The following is a 21,091-nucleotide window of genomic DNA, read 5'->3' as shown; positions in this document are numbered from 1 at the left end:
TCCTCTTTAATGCATGTCTGTTCAATCGTCAATCAAAAGAATGAAGACATTCTTAACGAATGAACAAAACCAGGATGAAGCTCATCTGCTGGATATCCTTTCATTAAAGAAGATGTCTCTACACTGCCATATTGAACTGGAGGTACTTCCTATGACTCAGCATTTGTCAGAAGACTGCGGCATTAGCACTCAGTCAGATCAATACTTGAGAGGAAACAGATGCTATTCTGCTTCACATAGACACACCCTGAATTGATCCTGTACGTGGGCAGTAATTCTTTATTCAAAAACATGCCGTTTTAATGTATCAAAACCATAAATCATTGGGGAAGAGGAGTTTAAAATGAATAGTGATGAGCGGTGCAAAGTAATAATTATAAATTAAGGAGGGATTCCTGAAATTTGGATTGATAAACAATTATGAGCACTAGTGGATTTATTAGCACTATTTTATTGTTTACATATACCGTTCACTACAAAATACTTAGACTTTATATTTTACAATGCTTAGTATTTTTTACATCAGTGGTTTCTTTAATGTGCTATCTCTCAGCATTGGAGGGGTATAACAAGAACATTGAAACTTTCATTCTAATATAAATCTGGGTAATCTGTTCTGTCAAGGTCAAAATTCTCAAAATGAAAAAATACTGGCTGTGTAGCTTCATAGTAATTGGTTCTGCCAGGGCCCATGTCTCAATGCTACATAAATGGCTCGAGTAGTATTTGTGCACTGTAATCGTGCGACAAAACAAATATCCCCATCCATGACCTTGCAACACTGCAGTTTTTGTTCGTTTAAATTTGGCCGTGATGGACTCTACTGTTGTTTATTTGAACATTGTGTGGGAACAATGGAATTGTATGGGGACAGTTGTAGGGTAGACATGTGGAACAGCTGTGCTCGTGTGCAGTATGTTAGCTAAGAGAACCATTGATTCACTTGGATCAAGTTACTGTGTCTATAATTCAACAGCATTCAGCCAAGCCCACATTCTGCTGCAAACTGACACACACATTCACACACTTACACGCACACCCATAAACCTACACGCGCACGCACGCACACACACTCACACACACACACACACGCGCGCACGCACACACACACACACACACACACACACACACACACACACACACACACACACACACACACACACACACAATACACAAACCGCATCCAAGTGTGTCAGAATGTCAGGGCATACTTTGTGTTGAATGCAGGTTACACCTACAGCTACTCCATTGTAAAATAAGATAAAAACTAGGGGTGTAAATCGCGGGTTTTGTCACGATACGATATAATATCGATACAAAGAACTACGATACGATATTTGCCGATATCTTAAAGCCTGCTGCGATTCATTCACGATGTATCGCGATATAGTGCTCTACGATCGATATATATATATATATTTTTTAATGAAAAATATAGAACAATATCCTGATTTATAACAATTCATACGCAAAACCAACAAGGTACTGCAAACTCTTTATTTAGGAAATTACAAGAGTATTGTAGTATACAAATTGCTTACTTTAACACTGAACTTTGATGTCGTGTTTTTTCTTTAAATGTGCGGCGAGATTTGTGCTCCCTGAATATTTGATCACCGCATGGCAGGATTTACAAACTGCACGTGTCTTGTCCGTTGAGCCATCTTTTCTTTGGAATCCAAAGTGCTTCCAAACGAATGACTTGAAGCCTAAAGGGGAGCAAATTTCCTCGTCTTTTTGGACACTAGCCATAGCACCAGCCCAGGAGCCGCGTACTAGTTGTCGACTCCCCTTTCACGTGCGTGCTCTGCTCACAACACAACAACGCCGGGCGCACTGCTCCCGGAAAGAGGAAGCAAGCAACAATGAACTGGATTTCAAAATAAAGTCGCGTCTAATGTCCGAGGTCAAACACGGCGATATAAATCGATGTTTACCTTTAGCATCGATGCCAATAAATCGTAGAGCATTATATCGATTAATCGATGTGTATCGATGTATCGTTACACCCGTAATAAAAACACAATGGTTTGCGTGGGAAAGAAACATGATGAATAGACATTTATATAAGATGTGTTAAAATAACACCCACATGCGGTAGCCACATTTTTGTTTCTTTTACCTGCATGTCAATAGGTCGGTTCATGCCTAATATCTCTCTCGCTGTCTCTCTCCCTGTGTGTGTGAGTGTGTATGTGCATGTGTGTATCTGGTGGGATCGCCATCTGTCTCTCTCACTGAGTAAAACCCATTTCCATTGCATGCAATTGATGAATTGGTCGAGTGTGGCCTGTGGAATGGAATGCCGATGTAGTTGCTGGATACTTGCAGGAACTAGAACACGCTTACACCGATTTGAAGAATTTCCGCCAATCATTTCCAATGGATAAGTGTTCTGGTTAATATATGGATTTTCAGCCTTCCGGAATCTTGTACAGAACCTTGACACAAGCCAGGTAATGTCCATGGTGGAGCTGATCCACTCATGGGAAAGATGTGTTGGCCCCCACGCCCAAGTATGTCCTGGAAGTTTCTTTTGTCTTAAGTCTGTTCTTTCCCGCTTTGTCCTCACACTCTTGTGACGTGACAGTGTAGATGGCACCTGGATGATGACGTGAACAGTGGAGACAATCACTCCTGAGATCATTCCAGATGAGGATATGTCCCATCGACCGACAGAAATCAACACGGTTTTTATTGCACCAACCCAATGGAATCCTAAGCTGCTAGTTTCAGTTAATTAATGTAAATTCTGAATCATTTTATAATTGTAATATGGAATTGCTTGTTCTGGAACGAGTGTCTTTGATAAGTAAATAATTTATCTGAGAAAGCAGTTTGAGATTATTTCAATTTTAAGAGGTCCATTTATTTTATACCTATTGGAGATCATGAGACACAGTTCCCACAGGACTGTTCAAAACCCCAAAAGAGAAAAATATTGATTAATAACAACAACAAAAGTAGTCAATGCTTAATATAAAAAAGACAGCACACAAACTCACAAATAAACTCTGCTATTTATTTTATAGATCAGTATTTGGTATTTCAACAATATTAGGATGAATGCATTTAAAAAAACAAAAGAGTCTAAATACCCTTTTTCAACTGCTAGTTTTTTTGTGAAAATATATCAAATTAATTCCTAAACATTTTCCATCACAAATCTATCAGATCTATTCCTTCCTGAGCTGTCATCATGCAAGAGGAGTTTGAGCATCCCACTGTTCCTAGAGGTTTTCTGGGGCTCAATTTATATCCTTAGTAGATCGAGTCACTATAACTATACGTAGTTGATGATTATTGTGTGATCAAAAATTGTTATAATTGAGAATTTATTTTAATTCTGAAAAGTTAATTAAAAAATTAATTCCAAAACATTTCCCATCATAAATGTGATCTATTCCTTCCTGAGCTGTCATCATGCAAGAAGGGTTTGAGCATCCCACTGTTCCTAGAGGCTTTCTGGGGCTCAATTTATATAATAAGTAGATCATGTGACTATAACTATGGTTGATGATTATTGTGTGATCAAAAATTGTTATAATTGAGATTTTCTTCTTAATTCTGAAAAGTTAGAGGTAGAGTCAACCTTTGTACCAGCAACAAGTACAACAGAAAAAAGTGCATTTCAGGCCGCTGGGAGCATAACAGCCTCACACTCAAGTGGTGGATTAGAACCAAAGCTCTGACCTTTTTGCTTGGACTTTATATTCAGGTTTTTTTTACTAACGTGTTTCACCAATGTAAAGGTTCAGGCTTATGGTTAATAGTAGGGGTGTAAATCGCGGGTTTTGTCACGATACGATATCATATCGATACAAAGAACTACGATACGATATTTGCCGATATCTTAAAGCCTGCTGTGATTCATTCACGATATATCACGATATAGTGCTCTACGATCTATATATATGTTTTTTAAATAAAAAATATAGAACAATATCCAGATTTATAACAATTCATACGCAAAATCAACAAGGTACTGCAAACTCTTTATTTAGGAAATCACAAGAGTATTGTAGTATACAAAGTGCTTACTTTAACACTGAACTTTGATGTCGTGTTTTTTCTTTAAATGTGCGGCGAGATTTGTGCGCCCTGAATATTTGATCACCGCATGGCAGGATTTACAAACTGCACGTGTCTTGTCGGCTGAGCCATCTTTTCTTTGGAATCCAAAGTGCTTCCAAACGAATGACTTGAAGCCTAAAGGGGAGCAAATTTCCTCGTCTTTTTAGACACTAGCCATAGCACCAGCCCAGGAGCCGCGTACTAGTTGTCGACTCCTCTTTCACGTGCCTGCTCTGCTCACAACACAACGCCGCGCACTGCTCCCGGAAAGAGGAAGCAAGCAACAATGAACTGGATTTCAAAATAAAGTCGCGTCTAATGTCCAAAGTCAAACACGGCGATATAAATCGATGTTTACGTTTAGCATCGATGCCAATAAATGGTAGAGCATTATATCGATTAATCGATGTGTATCGATGAATCGTTACACCCCTAGTTAATAGATTTCATTTGACTTAATGAAATAAGTGCAAACATTTCATTGAATGCAAGAGAATAAATCAGAATACCAAGATTATCTACCACCTACTAAGTATGCTGTACTACTGTAGTAATAGACTTTTATAATAACATGATGAAAACATTTACGATTGTTTTAGATGGAATCTTGATACAAAGACAAGATACTTTTTTTTTTTCTGAGTGTTGAAATGCCTCGGATTCCCCACAGAAGAGCTGGATGAAGTGACAAGGGAGATGGAAGTTTAAGTTTCCCTGCTTGAGATGCTGACCCTGCAACAAGACCTGTAAAAGCAAAAGAAATTGGATACGAGCTTGAAATATAGTACATGTTTCACTTAGCACACGGAAACATATTGACAGATAGTGAACTGGTTGCCAGTCAATCGCAAGGCACACAGAGAAAAACAACCATTTTTATGCAGATCTTCCAATAAAAATATCTTACATAAATAGACTCACTTAGTTGCCACTAAAGTGCTTATACATTGATTGATTGATTGATTGATTGATTTATTGATTGATTGATTGATTGATTGACAGATTGATTGATTGAAACTTTATAGATCCTGGGGGTGGGGAAATTCAGGCCCCAGCAGTATTCATACCACAGAGCGGGCATATAAAAGACACACAGATGACATGAGCACAACTCAGTAGGCTCCTATAAGGCTAACACACAACAACGCAACAAAGAAAGCCAGTATATGCGAAAGTTAAAAGCCATCAAAGCAAAGCAACAAGACAAAGGAAAAAAGTAACAGAGGCCAACCAGACCCCTCAATACCAAAGAACACCCCAAAACACACAAAATAGCCCCCATGCTCATTAAACATGCTAATTGCTATGAATAATACAGTGGTTTCCTTCTACTATTTTGCTATTTCTTTCCCTTGCAGTTCATTATGTGTAACCAAGCTGCCGCATGTCCAAACACAAGCTGCAGTGTAAAAGGGGCTGACGGTCATCCTGTTGTCGAAGTCCATAATTCACCTGGTCAGGCAGGAGGAACTCCAGATATCATGTTGCAAAAAGTGATACTGTGCCATGATACTAGGGAAGGGTTGAGTTCACTACGCCTACTAGTTGAAGTACAAAACGTCACTCCTGTAGAAAACGTCAGACTTGTACTGAGCGCATATTCTTATAGGTTGGATTGACACGACATGTTCAAATAACACAATTTCAATCCCAAATGTTTGATACCAAGTGGCACAAATTTTAAGACAAAAACCAACCAACCAACACACAAAGAAACAAACACACACACACAAACAAACAAACAAATGTGATATTCACATTTGGGCAAGATAAACACTTCTGGTTCAAGTGAGAAATTCTGTTTTAATACAAAATTCTACTTTAACAAATTCCATCATTTGGGCAAAATTTTAGCATTTGGACAAGTCACCAAATAAATGCCCGATTATATATTTATTTGCTTCCTCCTGATCAGGAATACTATTACCGTTTTTTTCCGTGTATAGTGCGCAAAATTTTACTAATTTATTGTCCTAAAATCCGGGGTGCGCATTATACATGGGTACAAAAAAAAAAAAAAAAAATTTTTTTTTTTTTTAATTTGTTTTTTTTTTTTTTTTTTTTAAGTCCCAATGATCGTCACACACGCAGGGAGGCAATGGGTCCCATTTTTATAGTCTTTGGTATGGTCTTAACTAGGCTGGATGTAATTTTTTTTGTTGGCGTTGATTTCTCCGACTGCCCGTAAACGCACCACCGCGCTTCGTGCGCGCACGGGACAGCAAACGAGCAGGTGATCGAGCAAGCGTCTGATACGAGAGCATTGCGGTCGCATGGAGCGTGTTTGAAGTGAACAGCAGAAAGGAAAGGCAAAGTGTTGTGAAATAAAATGCACAGAACGGATGCGCAAGACACGTCAGCTATATAAAGAGCGAGAGTTGTTTTCTTCCTATTAGTTTCAATTCACAGTTTAATTAGCAGTTTCAATCAGCAAATAACAAAATGCGTATTACAGGTAATATTTTATTTCACAACACTTTGCCTTGTTCCTTTCGTCTCTGCTGTTCATCCTAAAACACAAAGGCGCTCTTTAAGCAATGCGACAGTGAGCGCCCGGCGCGCTGCGGTTGCGCGACCGCACCAATTAAGCTCCCTGCGCAGTGCGCACTGAGGTCCACTTAAATTTTAGAAAGTACATCAGGACTTTAAAAAGATCTTCTAAATTTCAGCGACGGCTCTGTCACAATAATCGGCCAGCCCGGTGCAGTTGGGCGGTCGGCGGCGCGCTACGGTTGAGCGTTCTCTCGCACGCTCTCTCTCTCGCTCTCTCTCGCTCTCGCACACACGCAAACCGGATATCATACGGAGGCCGCCATTACAGATGCGCAGAACGGATGAGCAAGACACGTCAGCTATATAAAGAGCGAGAGTTCAGTTCTCTACCTAAATCCGTATTACAGGTAATATTTTATTTCACAACACTTTGCCTTGTTCCTTTCTTCTCTGCTGTTCACTTCAAACACGCTCCATGCGCACGGAGCGCGGTGGTGCGTTTATGGGCAGTCGGAGAAATCAACGCCAACAAAAAAAATTACATCCAGCCTAGTTAAGACTATACCAAAGACTATAAAAATGGGACCCATTGCCTCCCTGCGTGTGTGACGATCATTGGGACTTTAAAAAAAAAAAAAAAAAAAAAAAATTAAAATTTTTTTAAAAAAAAAATCATAAAAATTCGGTGCGTATTATACATGGGTACAAGCTTTTTTCCAGCATCAGCATGCCATTTTTAGGGGTGCGTACTATACATGGGGGCGCACTATACACGGAAAAAAACGGTAGTATGTAAACCCCCCCCCCCATCACCAAAAGTCGGCTACAATAAACTGGTTCCTACTTGAAAACGATATCTTCACAATGGTGATTCATCGTCCCCAAACTGGATGCACTGCATTTTGCCTTGTAGTGACTTGTTCATGAGCTGTCTTGACGCATTTGATAGAATTTACTGCTCATGTTAACCACTATGATTAGGGTTTTATGTGATTGTTATGTTGTATGCTTGAAAGTGTGACCTGTGGCAAACCAAATCGCCTTACAAGGTACAATTCAATAGAGTACTAGATATTTGATACATCAAGACTGATCTGGGAGCAGCATCATGGTGCATGAAAGACTAGAGTATTATGTAATAATAGATAAAAGGGCTGAGAGCAACCTAATAGGCGATTGTTCAGTTTCATGCTCAAATTACGTTGAAATGTTCAGTTTATCTACTTGCCACTTTTCATTAATTGAGAGCCCTACACCTAGTCATTCAGGTTCAGTACCTATTAGCAAAGTTAAAAAGATCAGATATATAGATATATATATCTGGTCTATATATAGACCAGAGGTGATTGCGCTAAGACTGTAAGGGAAGCTAAGCTTCCCCTAAAATGTAAAAAATAAATGATTACCGTTTTTTTCCGTGTATAGTGCGCAAAATTTAACGAATTTATTGTCCTAAAATCTGGGGTGCGCATTATACATGGGTACAAAAAAAAATACATATATATTTTTTTAATTTTTTTTTTTTTTTTAGAAAACAAAACCAACAACAGGACTGACCGACAAAGTCGTGGAACAAAAAGACAGGGTGACATTACCAAAGACAGGAACAGAAAGCAAACAGACATCATGACAGTAACACATGCAATGATCCGACGGTGAGCGAGGGGCAGACAGGACTTAAATACAAAACACGTTACATCGATTGAGGTGACACAGGAAGAGAGGGGCGACGCGAACAGAAACTATGGCAACCTAGACAAATAGCAAAACTGGGGACGAGACATGACAAATCTCCCTCGAAATAAAACTTGTAATCACCTTTCTTCTTGTTTGTTGTCAATCGCGCATCGCATTCAGCCATCCTGTCCCAACACACTTAGTCAAAAAAATCCATAATTGACGACACATCGTTTGATGCGATGGTGCAATCCTTGATGGTGTGTTATTGTCAAATATTGTTTGTTTTTTAATCTCCATCGCGGACCGGACGTCATACGGAGGCCGCCATTACAGATGCGCAGAACGGATGCGCAAGACACGTCAGCTATATAAAGAGCGAGAGTTCAGTTCTCCTGTGGTGTGCAAGGACTGGAGTTGGAGGCGGAGTGACAAATGACGGTGCCAACGGCAGTTGTTTTAATGACATTTATAATTATCTTCATTCAACCACGGGCCGACTCTTTTCCCCTCGAGATCCTAACACCAACTAAACCAAACAGGAAACTCCCACACCTCTAAACCATCCCACCGGAACTCGGCAACGTGAACTTAGGTTCCGGGTGAATTATGCCAACCAACTACACTCCACCTATTAGTTTCAATTCACAGTTTAATTTGCAGTTTCAATCAGCAAATAACAAAATGCGTATTACAGGTCGGTCATATTTTATTTCACAACACTTTGCCTTGTTCCTTTCGTCTCTGCTGTTCACTTCAAACACGCTCCATACGAGCGCAATGCTCTCGTATCAGACAAGGCTTGCTCGATCACCTGCTCGTTTGCTGTCTGTCACAATGTACCCTACACAAATCCGAAACATTTGTTGCGGCTCCGAGTCACGACGAGGGGCAAGTTTTGGTTTCCAAGGGTGTTTTTATTCCTCTTCAACGTCTCTCCCATACAGAGCCGCCTTTTTCACGTCCGCACGCCTCTTTCCCGTGCGCGCACGGAGCGCGGTGGTGCGTTTAGGGGCAGTCGGAGAAATCAACGCCAACAAAAAAAATTACATCCAGCCTAGTTAAGACCATACCAAAGACTATAAAAATGGGACCCATTGCCTCCCTGCGTGTGTGACGATCATTGGGACTTAAAAAAAAAAAAAAAAAAATCATAAAAAAAAATTCATAAAAATTGGGTGCGTATTATACATGGGTACAGGCTTTTTTCCAGCATCAGCATGCCATTTTTAGGGTGTGTATTATACATGGGGGCGCACTATACACGGAAAAAAACGGTAAATGCTTTATATGTATATAAGCTGGAACGTTTGAGGAGCAAACTTGCCATTTCTCCTTTAGAATGATATTAAAATGAACAAGAAAACTTGAATGAGATTTTAAAAAAAAGGAATCCGTCTTGTAGGATAAAGTGCAGAATTTGACGGAATTCCGGAGAATTAAACAGGATGACATGACGAAACTGGTCCCGGTTTGCAGTTTTCACCGAAACGCTCAAAGTTATGATTTCACCAAAAGAAAGTTGAAATGCTACAACACGGGATGGAAAAACTCATTCAACCAAGCGCAACACAAAACGGGCTCAAGCGGCGTCCGCCGTATTGTCCGCAGGACTACGTCACGAAGTTGGTGGGGAAAAAGTATACGGGACTCAAAGAGTGCTTTGCTCTGTCAGCTTCAGGACAATTTGATGAGTGGTCCTGCGCTGAAAAGCTGCCATCTATCTGCAAAAAATGTCCGCAAGTCACCACAGCTCACTTTGCCCTTTAACCTGGCATTGCTCTCATATTTGATCCCCCTTGCGTTCTTGGAGCCAAGGTCCAAGGGGCTCTCCCTGTTTGGCCGTCATCAAGATGGGGACCAGGTGGGCGCCCCACCCTGCAGCCGACACGTGGTCGGTCGGTCGCCACTTTGCCCTCAAGTGACACGGGTCTCGCTTGCAGGCTGGAGCAAAAAGTGCGGCTGGTGGATGGACAACCCGTCCGACGACTTCTGCTACCTGATCAACCACAACCGTGCCAAGACCTGGCAGGAGGCGCGAGATGACTGCGTCGGCCTCGGAGGCGACCTGCTCAGCATCACCCACTCTGATGAACAGACCTTCATACAAGGTGAACTGCCCGGTGGACACAATAGTAGCTCGCACAGTTTATGCCCCGTGGACTCAAGAAGGAACAATGGTGCTGCTACACACGCACCTGTACGATGTTCAAACTCTTGGTCGTTGTTTAACTTTGATCCAAAGGTCTGTATGCCCGTCCTCTGAGCAGTCCCACTCTGTGGTTGGGCACCAACGCCAATATCACTAACGGCATCGAGTGGATTGACGGATCGATGTCCACTTACACAAACCTGAACACAGGTCGGCATATAACTTGGGGAGTGTTTGTTGGCGACAATACGGACGAGTGCTTAGCATTTGTCCTCTCCTTCCAGGCATTGCCGGAGAAGGCCCCGGTGGAAACTGCCTTTCCTTGCTCACTGCCGACGGCCGCTGGGCAAAAGCCGATTGTGAGGAGAAGCGCAGCAGCTACATCTGCAAGAGAAGAGGAAGAGGCATGATTTGGCATTAGTCTTATTCTTCGAGTTGCGTCATCACATACAAAGTATTATTAAGGAAGGCCTTTTCCAAAGTCCTTTGATTCTCGGTGCCGCAGTTGACACGATTGGTAAAAAACTCACTGGAGTTTAGTTTCCGCAAAATGCTGACAAGACAGTCATGCCATTACGTGCGGATAATTCTATATTTCTGCCATGGTGTCCTCAGCCATTCCTAAATCAGCATGTGAGAAGGGGTGGAGTCTTCACCAGTCCAGTTGCTACAAGAAGATGGAGACCCCCAACGGTTGGCTGGGGGCTCGGCACAACTGCTTCTGGGAGGGTGGCGACTTGGTCTCCATCGCCTCGTCGGACGAGGAAGCCTTTGTGAAGAAGGAAATGGGCAAGAACCCCTTCTGGATTGGACTCTCCAATCTGGTGAGACGGAAGCGCAAGCAGTTGATTCTCTACTGGTACGCGATTGACAAGCGGGATTGGTCTCTGCAGAATTGCAACGAGGATTGGTGTCAGTATGACAAGCAGCAAAAGGAGCTGACTTGGTCCGATGTCCGCGTGACGGCGAGCTACTCCAACTGGGACAACCGTCAGGTTGGAAGGTAAGAAAGTCGTGTGTTGAATGTTAGGCAAGGTTTTGGGCCCCCTTTCCAAAATGGGAAAGAGCACATGTGACGAGGGGGGGGAGAAAAAAAAAGGCTTTTGTTAAAAGAGAGCAAGAAAAGAACCTCCAATTCATCCTGTTTGTAAGATGCTTTTCACGACTTCTCCCGACAGCTCCGACGTAGAGTCCTGCGCGTACGTCAACCAAGGCTCGTGGACCGAGAGTCAGCCAGGAAAGTGGCGACAAGCCTCGTGCGGATCCTCCTTGGCCTTCATGTGCGAGCGCCCGCTGGACGGTAAGCCTGCTCAGGAGTTGTCATGGTGATGTCAAAAAGGACATTTTAATCGTGTGGTCTTTCTGCAGACTGCCCGAAGGGCCGGCAGTGTTCCTTGAAAGACTTTGGTTACAATCGAGTGGAGAGTGAGTGGCTGTCATTCTTGTTTTTACCCCTGCATCGTCCCGCCGTGCTTTTCCAATCCAAGTTTGTTTGTGGCTTCAGCTTCCTCCTGCGACCCCGGCGACTTCCTGTTCGACGATTCCTGCTATCATTTTGAGTGGATACGTAAGCATTGGCACTGGGCTGAGATATTTTGCACAGAACAGAAAGGTCACTTGGCCAGCGTCCACTCAGAGGACGAAATCAAATTCTTGGCTGGTGAGTGCCAAGACAAACCGACAATTCCATGATCATCCCGCAATGCTTCTCAGCATCTTTGCAACTAGCGCTTGTTCCGCTTTTCTCAAGCTCACGTGCGAGATGATAAAGGATATTGGCCTTTCATGGGACTCAAGAAGAACAAAGACAAGAAATTTTCCTGGAGCGACGCAACGTCTGCAGTAAGCAAAACGTCTACAGCTGTCTAAAAATGTGTCCAGAATGAGATATGAGAAAGCCAAAGTTGGGTTGGTCACAATGTTGCAAGAGCAGAAAAAAAATATTTGTAAAGTTTCAAAGGGGCTGGGCCACGGACACAGATTAACTTGCAGTTGTTTTAATACAAATAAAATTGACATGCTTGAATAAAATAAGTTATGTACAGATTTATTTGTCTGGTCATATAAATGTGCAGAATTTTACAGATGGACAGTCTAAGAACAAAATAGGAACATTGTAGTTGTTGATGTTAAAAATGGAGTACAGTAATGAGAAAAGAAAATAAATTTGAAGAAAATAAGTTGCAACACCAAACGCACTCAAGTGGAATCCATCTTGTCATCCGCAGGACTACGTCACGCTGAGGGAAGAACAGTCTACAGGACGCGGTGACTGTTTTGCTCTGTCAGCTTCTGGAAGATTTCATCAGTGGCCCTGCACTGAAGAGCAGCCATCTGTCTGCAAAAAAGGTCCAAAAGTCACCACAGCTCACTTTGCCCTTTAACCTCTCACTGCTCTCACATATTTGATCCCCCTTGCGTTCTTGCAGCCAAAATCCGAGAGGCTCGCCATGATCCGCCAACATTAAAAGGTGGGCGTCCCACCCTGAGGCTGACACGTGATTGGTTGTTGGCTAGTTGGCCCTCAAGTGACACGAGTCTTGCTTGCAGTCTGGCGTGAAAAATGCGGCTCGTGGCTGAAGAACCCCTTTAAGGACATCTGCTACCTGGTCAATCGCAACCATGCCAAGACCTGGCAGGAGGCGCGAGACGACTGTGTCCGCCTCGGAGGCGACCTGCTCAGCATCACCGACAACATGGAGCAGACTGTCATAGAAGGTGATAGTAGGCTTATGGGCTCGATTGGGACTGTTGGTTGAGAATCTTGTGATATTTGTAGAGGCTGGTGTATATGCCAAAGAAAGTGACATTTTGAAAGAACCTTTTTGCCAGTTGTCGTTCATTGCTCAAGACAAAGAAAACGTTGTTTGTGACGTCACTTGCAGTTGGTTACCAGACTGCAAGTGGTTGTTTGTCTTGACATTTTTTGCATCCGACCGGAAAAAGACAGCTATAGGGATTGACAGATCTTGCTTTTAAAAGGCCGCCATACAAAAGCCAGTATACAAAAGAAACTAGTCATAATAGAGAAGGATTTGCTGAAAAAGTTTGTTTCATTGAAGATCCTGTTCCTCCAATCTATGGAAACGATGTAGACATAGTAAAGCGTTAAACTTGAGGTGACACATAAATAGTCTTTCTGCTGATTTTAGACTGTGCCGTCTGTTGTCACTTCTTGTGGATGTGTTTTGAGTAGTCGTATTAGCTAGTTGCATGTTTTATTCTTGGGGAACACAAGAATGTGTTAAATGCGTTTGTAAGCTAGTGTTAGCTTACTGCTTATCTTAACTGTACATATCGGGAGGGGATTTATTCGGTTACGTGTTATGTATGGTTGGAAGGACAAGTCTTCTGCTGTTGACATCTTTTATTCGAGCTAAAGGTTTGCGGCGCAAGGAAACACTAGCTCTTCTAAAAACTACAAACACGTCCGACCCGGAGGGGGCGGGGTGTGAAGTATCTCATTTGGCATTTAAAGAGAACGCACCAAAACTACTCAGAACACATGTAAAAGTCAAAGTCTGCTTTATTGTCAATTTCTTTACATGTCAAGACACACAAAGAGATCGAAATTACGTTCCCACTATAGATGAGCTATGACGAGGAATTCAGACAAAAGATATGCTGTTCCACTTTATACTGACAACAACGGAATGAGTAAAATCCATCCATCCATCCATCCATTTTCTGTACCGCTTAGTCCCCACGGGGGTCGCGGGCGTGCTGGAGCCTATCCCGTCATCGGGCAGTAGCCGGGGACATCCTGAACCGGTTGCCAGCCAATCGCAGGGCACACAGAGACAAACAACCATACGCACTCGCACTCACACCTAGTGACAATTTGGAGTGCTCAATGGGCCTACCAAGCATGTTTTTGGGATGCGGGAGGAAACCGGAATGCCCGGAGAAAACCCACGCGGGCCCGGGGAGAACATGCAAACTCCACACAGGGAGGGGCGGAGGTGGAATCAAACCCGCACCCTCCTAACTGTGAGGCGGACGTGCTACCCAGCGCGTCACCGACCCACCTGGAATGAGTAAAATATCAAATGAATTTATAACCATGATACGTATAAGCTTAAAGACATTCACTGGTGTTATCTTATTCATGTTCGATTCAAAGGTCTGGCCTTCCTTTTTAAAATCGCTTCTCTGTGGTTGGCCACCAACACCACGATCACGCAAGAGGGCTTTAAGTGGACTGATGGGTCTCCCTTTCGTTACACCCACTGGACCACAGGTCGGCCCAAACGCCATCCAATATTTGTTGCCGACAGTCTGGAGCAATGGAGAGGAGCGCTTAGCATCTGCTGTCTCCTTACAGATAGCCCTAGTAAACCCTCTGGTGAAAGCTGCCTTTCCTTTCACCCTAAACGTGAACTGGGAAATTGGAATTTTGACAACTGCCAGAAGAAGAGGAACTACATGTGCAAGAAAAGAGCTCGAGGTAAGATGTGACTCATGGCCAATTCATGTTGATGCCCATCTTTGGCTTTTGCCTCGCAGGACAGAAACCGGAACCTCCACGCCATGACGGTAAGTCAGTCTCCCCGAATCTTGAAGGTTGACGTCAAAAGATGCGAGGCGGAAAAAAGACCACGGTGCGCTCGCAGGTTTTCGGAAGATCCTTGTGTGCAACCAGCAGAAGCACGTCGACCTCTTTTGTCAGAGTGGGGGTCAAAGCGTCATCCGCATCCAGGCGGCCTTCTATGGACGGAGGAGCGGCAGCCTCTGTCCAACTCAGAACGCAACCAAGGGTAAGACAGGACATGAGCGACGTCGTCGCGTTGCATTTTGGTTCGACGATACGACCGTTGCAGCCAAATAAGCTTCCACTCGGCCTTGTGACTTGCAGAGACTTGCGTGGTGCGAGGAGCCCTCTCTCACTACAGGCAGAAATGTGACAACCGTCAATATTGTCTTGCTGGCCCTTTTGAGGGCGTTCGGGAGACCTGCCCTGCAGTCTCCAAGTACCTGCACTTGGTCTACAGCTGTGAACGGAAAGGTGGGCTTCACGTCTCTGTTGTCTAATGCGGTATCTCCCGACCAGAGTTGGGGTATGACGGTACATTGAAGGGTCTGTTCTGCTACGGACGTTGATGCGAGGGCTAAAAGGTTCAGGGACCACTCGCCATAAAAGCTTGGCGACCATTGGCCTAGTGAATCGACGGCGCCTAACAATGCCCAGAACAATACAACACAAGGATTCAGTTATCAGGGATCCGTTGCAACATGATTCTGGGTTGTCCTCAGTGTGTCTTGACAATTTGGTCGAGGCGGACTCAGCGTTTGAAGCCTCCTCCTCGATGAGCGACGCCAGCCCAGAGAAAGCTCAGTTGAGCAAGAATTCCTGCTGGAGACCGTCACAAGATCGTACGTAGACAACTGAAAGCTTCTTCGGCGCTGGCAATTTGGTGTCCCGAGCGAACTTGTGTCCTGCAGCCTCCACCAGCTGGATCCAGGTGAACCTCGGTCACGTGAGAAAGGTGACTGGGATCGTCACCCACGGCTGTCCTCACACTGACCAAAGGTTCTGGGTCATCGACTTTGAGATAAAGACGAGTGTTGATGGCAAAAGCTGGACTGATCACCCGGACGAAAAGGTGAGCGGCCAGCCAGTCAACCTGACGCCGACCGGGCTGCCCAAACTTGCCTTTACAAACTAGAGTGCTATTTCTAGTTTACCGGAGGGGATGAGCACCGGTTTGGTTCGGCGTTATCCGCTCAGTACGTCCGCATCCTGCCGCTGGAGGACAGCGTTGACTTCGGCCTCAGCTTTGACCTCTTGGGATGCGCACGTGACGGTAAGCGAGTCTCTCCCTCCGCTGCCGGGAAAAACATACAGCATCTTTTGATATCACCTTTCTTTCTGACAGATGCGATGACCTGTAACAGAACGTTCAACAGCCTCTACTTGACCAAGGCACTTGTCCCGGTGTTTCCACGACGGTGGGCGCCTGTCGTCAATTTGCTTGTCCTTGCCTTCTGCAGCTTCCACTGCCCACCCAAGTGCGCCAACTCCAAACACAATGTCACCGGAACCTTGGTCTACAATAAGGTACGTACGTGATTGCCGACCCTTGGACTGGAGAGGCACTGGCTCTTGGCAGAAATAAACATTTCAAAGATAAACCTACATTTCAATTGGGATTTTCAAATGAGTTCCAGTTGAAAGATGATTTCATTTCCACACACCACTCAGGAAATCGAATCCTCCCTATCGTGACCCCGTCAGTTGAGTTCTTGACTTGATGTGAGTGCAGGACTCAAGCGTCTGCAAGGCCGCTATTCACGCCGGCGTCATTCGTAATGACATCGGAGGAGACTGTATTGTGATGAAAGAAGTGGCAAAGAAGGACTTTGCTGGCTCCACCCAGAACGGGATCACCTCCCTCAAGTGAGTGGCCAACGTTTATGGCAAAGTACCAATAAGTGGCCCAGCTCATTGTCACATGTACGAACTGCAGGAATGCTGACTCAACGGATCAGGCCTTCACATTTGCAGACGGAGGTGAGTTCACGGACCATTTTTTCATGTTATGTGTTCAACTACTGCTAACCCCGCACGGGATCTCACCTGCAGAGCCGAGATGCTTGGGAGAGTCCTGGGAGGGGTTTGCGGGCTTCTGCTACAAAGCTTTTGAGGACAAGAAGGAGTGGGCCGCTGCTCAAGCTGACTGCAAGAAATTGGGTGCCAATCTGGTGTCCATCCTTTCCGAGGTGGAGCAGACGTGGGTGAAAACTGCTTCCGCCCTCGGTGCGTACACCGTCTTCATAGAACTACTATCCCCTGAACGCTGGGTGAGAGATCTTCTCTGCAGACACCAGCGACATGTGGACCGGACTGAATGACCAGAGTGTCCTCGGCATGTTTGAGTGGTCGGACCGCCACGAGGTGACCTTCACCGACTGGGCCCCAGAAGAACGCCTGAAAAAGGACTGTGTGGCGATGTCGCAAAAGGTGCGTGCCCAATTGAGCGTTTGCAAGAACATCTGCACGATCCACTGAAATCCTTCTTGCTCATCTTTCAGGCTGGAAAATGGAAGCAGATGAGCTGCAAGATACCCAACAGCTTCATGTGCAAGATGCCCAAAGCGCATTATGCAATCACCTCAGAGAAGGCAGAGGAGAGCCATTCTGGTGACAGCATACTCTTGCACAGAAACAAGCTCGCCAAGTCAGTGAATGCAGTGAGTTGATTATTTCCTCTCTCTCTCTGCATCCCACGTTTCTGGACAGGTTCAAAAGACAGTAGTAATGATTTCCACACAATCTCATTTTAGTGTCAGATCTTAGCATTCGCATGCAATTTCTACTCAAGATGTTTTGATGACCAGTTATGTTTTGATTACATGTTTGCAGCTTGGATCAATGATCAAGCTGAAGGGAGGTCTCCGTGTGAACAACGTCATCACCATCACAGGACGAGCCAATAAACTGGCAGATTGGTACGAGGACCCCCAGCCACTCCCACACGGGCACAAGAATGCTAATACCACAAACACACAGTTGTACATCTGTGTTGCAGGTTTAAAATCAACCTGTTTGTGCCTGACGACGAAACCGACAACGTGGTCGCGCTGCTCCTCAAGTTGAACTTTGTAACCAAGAAGATTTGGTTGTCCTCCAGAGTGAACACAACTTGGAACGAAAGAGAGGATCATCCCACACAAAGCTCTGGACCCGGACAAGAAGTCAAGGTGACGTGAATCACACTGTATTTTTGGGGTTTCCAAACTTTGGTGTGGAATTTTCCTTACCTTTGATTGATGCCGGTTAGTTAATTCTATCTAATTGTTGCTCCGTTGTTTGTTTATATGCTCAAGGCGTATTCATACAACTGTCTGTCAAAACCCATTCCATTTTGTAGAACCTCCCTAAATATACGTCAATCTTAAAAAATAATTGAGTGTTTCCAACGGGAAGCGGGCATTTACTGGTTGAAGAGCACCTAGCCGCTAGCTAGTAAAGGTTGGAGTGATTTTCTTTCCCAAACTACAAAAAGTATAGAATGGAAATGTCACATTCAAAAGGAAGTGCAGGAACCATCCGACCCCTGGTGATGCTGCTCAGAAATGTCCGCAATAGCATGAATCTTCTTTGGAAGGCTTGCTCGCCACGTTTTTGGCGAGCAAGTCACAAGTCCCGAAAATGGCAACGTGAACGTCACATGACTGGATTTTTTCATGGTGTCCTGTTGTCGCTCAGGTTGTCATCAAGTGCGCCGACGATCACTTCCAGATCACAATCAACGGCGTCGACAAGGTGACTTACAAATACCGGGAGGCCAATCTACAAAGCATCACGCAGATGAACGTGTGGGGTCTCGTGTCCATCAAGGAGATCAAGAAAAGCTCCGCTTAGACCAGCCTGCGCTAAAATGTGAGGACTGGCACAGTGTTTTCCACGAGCCTTAGATGGTTTGTGGAATAATTGTACAAAAGTAACTACTTTATAGTTTAATATTTAAGTCTAATTGGCTATGAGAAAAAGCCAAACTTGCATGCTTTTTTTTTTCTCTTTTTGATTGCCTTTGTGCATCCTGGCTTTGTGTTTATTGCATTGAAATGCGCAGTATTTGTACTTTAGATAGTTTTCCTGGCCCGATCAAGAGATCATTTTGACTGATTGGATGATGAGTAATGATAAGAGAATGTAGTGTCTTGAGAAGCTGCGTGTGAAGCCAAAGAAGCTGGATGAAAACTTGGGAATGGGGGAATGCTAGCGAATGATGTGAAAAGGCGAGAGATAATGATAAGCGAGAAAAACGGTAAGCAAGAAAAAAATGGTAAGCGAGAGCGGTCAACGAGAAAAAAGTACGATATGCGAGAAAAAAACAGCGAGACAAACAGTAAGGGAGAAAAACATAAGCGAGCGTTAAGCGAGAAAAAAACGGTAAGCGAGAAAAACAGGAAGCGAGAACAACTAAGCAGCGTTAAGCGGGAAAAACAAGAAAAATAGTTCGATGAGCAAGAAAAATGGGACGTGAGAAAAGCGGCACGTAAGGAAAAAAGCGAGGGAAAGTGGTAGGCGAGAAAAAAGAACGATAAGCGAGAATAAAATTGTAAGAAAAAGGTACGCAAGAAAAACGAAGCGAGAAAAAACAGCAAGTGAGAAAAAAACAATAGGCAAGAAAACCAGTAAGCGAGAAAAGACATAAGGCAAGAAAAATAGTGAGAAAAATGGTAAGCGAGAAAAAACGGTAGGTGAGAGAAACGATAAGCAAGCGGTAAGTGTGAAAAAAAAAGATAAGCGAGGAAAAATGGTAAGCGTAAAATAACTGTGAGAAAAAAACAAGCGAAAAAAAACGCAGGTGACAAAAACGTAAGCGCGGACTAAGTGAAAAAAAAACGGGAAGCAGGAAAATACTAAGCGAAAATGTAAGTGAGAAAATTGGTAAGTGAGCGGTAAGCGAGGGGAAAATGTAGGCGAGAAAAAACGGTAAGCTAGAAAATAAAGACGTGGGAGAGAAAAATGGTAACCGCGCACTAAGTGAGAAAAAACGGGAAGGAGGAAAATACTAAGCGAAATTGTAAGTAAGAAAAACGGTAAGCGAGGGGAAAATGGTAGGTGAGAAAAAACGCTAAGCTAGGGAAAAAACTAAGCAAAGTGGTAAGTGAGGAAAAAAATAAGTGAGAAAAAGCGGGCCATAAGAAATGATGGGCGAGAAGAACGGTAAGCGAGAAAAAGGTAAGCGAGAAAAAACACTCAGCGAAAATTTGAAAAAACGGTACACGAGACAAACGTAAGCGAGCTTGAACATTTTTGCTAAGTGGGAAGTTTTGGAATAGGTAGGAATACGATGAGCAGTTGAATTCTTTCCTAAAAAGGGAAGAATTGATTTGTGCAAAATTTAGCACGCATTTTAAACGTGACATTTGAAAGTCCATGAGCGTGCAGACTGACGTGAATGTCAAACTGGAACAATGTCAATGTGAAATGTCGAATGTGCCGTTCGGAATGAGTGGGGAAAATTTGGCTGGAAATTTGTGAATTTTGCAAAAACATTTTTGGAATGAAAAAAATGGAAGCACCCATGACATGAATATTTGAAATATGTCGAAATTGGAATGGGGTGGATCGGATTGTCTGGTAGTACGTCAAAAAATGAGAGGAATAAAACAAAAGCGGAATAATACAGTTAATGGTGTATGTGTGAAGGCAGATTTGTTACTGGCAGTGATGCTTGGAGAACTACAGTGCCTTGCGAAAGTATTCGGCGCCCTTGAACCTTTCAACATTTCGCCACATTTCAGGCTTCAAACATAAAGATAAAATTTTATTTTTTTGCCAAGAATCAACAAGTGGGACACAATCGTGAAGTGGAACGAAAGTTATTGGATAATTTAAACTTTTTTATTTGTTAAAAAAGTTTAAATTATCCAATAGTCATTTAGGACAACATTGGATCATTCAAAGATCCTCACTGAACTTCTGGAGTGAGTTTGCTGCACTGAAAGTAAAGGGGCCGAATAATATTGCACGCTCCACTTTTCAGTTTTTTATTTGTTAAAAAAGTTTAAATTATCCAATCAATTTTGTTCCACTTCACGATTGTGTCCCACTTGTTGTTGATTCTTGACAAAAAAATAAACTTTTATATCTTCATGTTTGAAGCCTGAAATGTTGTGAAATGTTGAAAGGTTCAAGGGGGCCGAATACTTTCGCAAGGCACTGTAGTTGAGAGTAGTGTA

At 43.6% G+C, this 21,091-nt stretch overlaps 1 protein-coding gene across 1 annotated transcript; it reads left to right on the top strand.

Moving 5' to 3' along the window:
* The first annotated feature begins 14,722 nt into the window (after positions 1-14,722).
* LOC133154238 (uncharacterized) lies at positions 14,723-20,619 on the top strand. The gene is made up of 16 exons (XM_061278790.1): positions 14,723-14,843; positions 14,903-14,932; positions 15,010-15,153; positions 15,252-15,401; positions 15,650-15,769; positions 15,839-15,999; positions 16,077-16,200; positions 16,273-16,454; positions 16,660-16,793; positions 16,864-16,907; positions 16,980-17,153; positions 17,218-17,357; positions 17,429-17,587; positions 17,760-17,845; positions 17,926-18,097; positions 18,606-20,619. The coding sequence occupies exons 1-16, from the start codon at positions 14,822-14,824 to the stop codon at positions 18,759-18,761; spliced, it is 1,998 nt and encodes a 665-aa protein (XP_061134774.1). The 5' UTR covers positions 14,723-14,821; the 3' UTR covers positions 18,762-20,619.
* Positions 20,620-21,091: the final 472 nt, after the last annotated feature.

The sequence above is a fragment of the Syngnathus typhle genome, linkage group LG5, assembly GCF_033458585.1.
Source record: "Syngnathus typhle isolate RoL2023-S1 ecotype Sweden linkage group LG5, RoL_Styp_1.0, whole genome shotgun sequence".
Classification (NCBI taxonomy): Eukaryota; Metazoa; Chordata; class Actinopteri; order Syngnathiformes; family Syngnathidae; genus Syngnathus; species Syngnathus typhle.
Note: the sequence above shows the minus strand (reverse complement) of the source record. Positions and strands in the feature narration are given on the sequence as shown.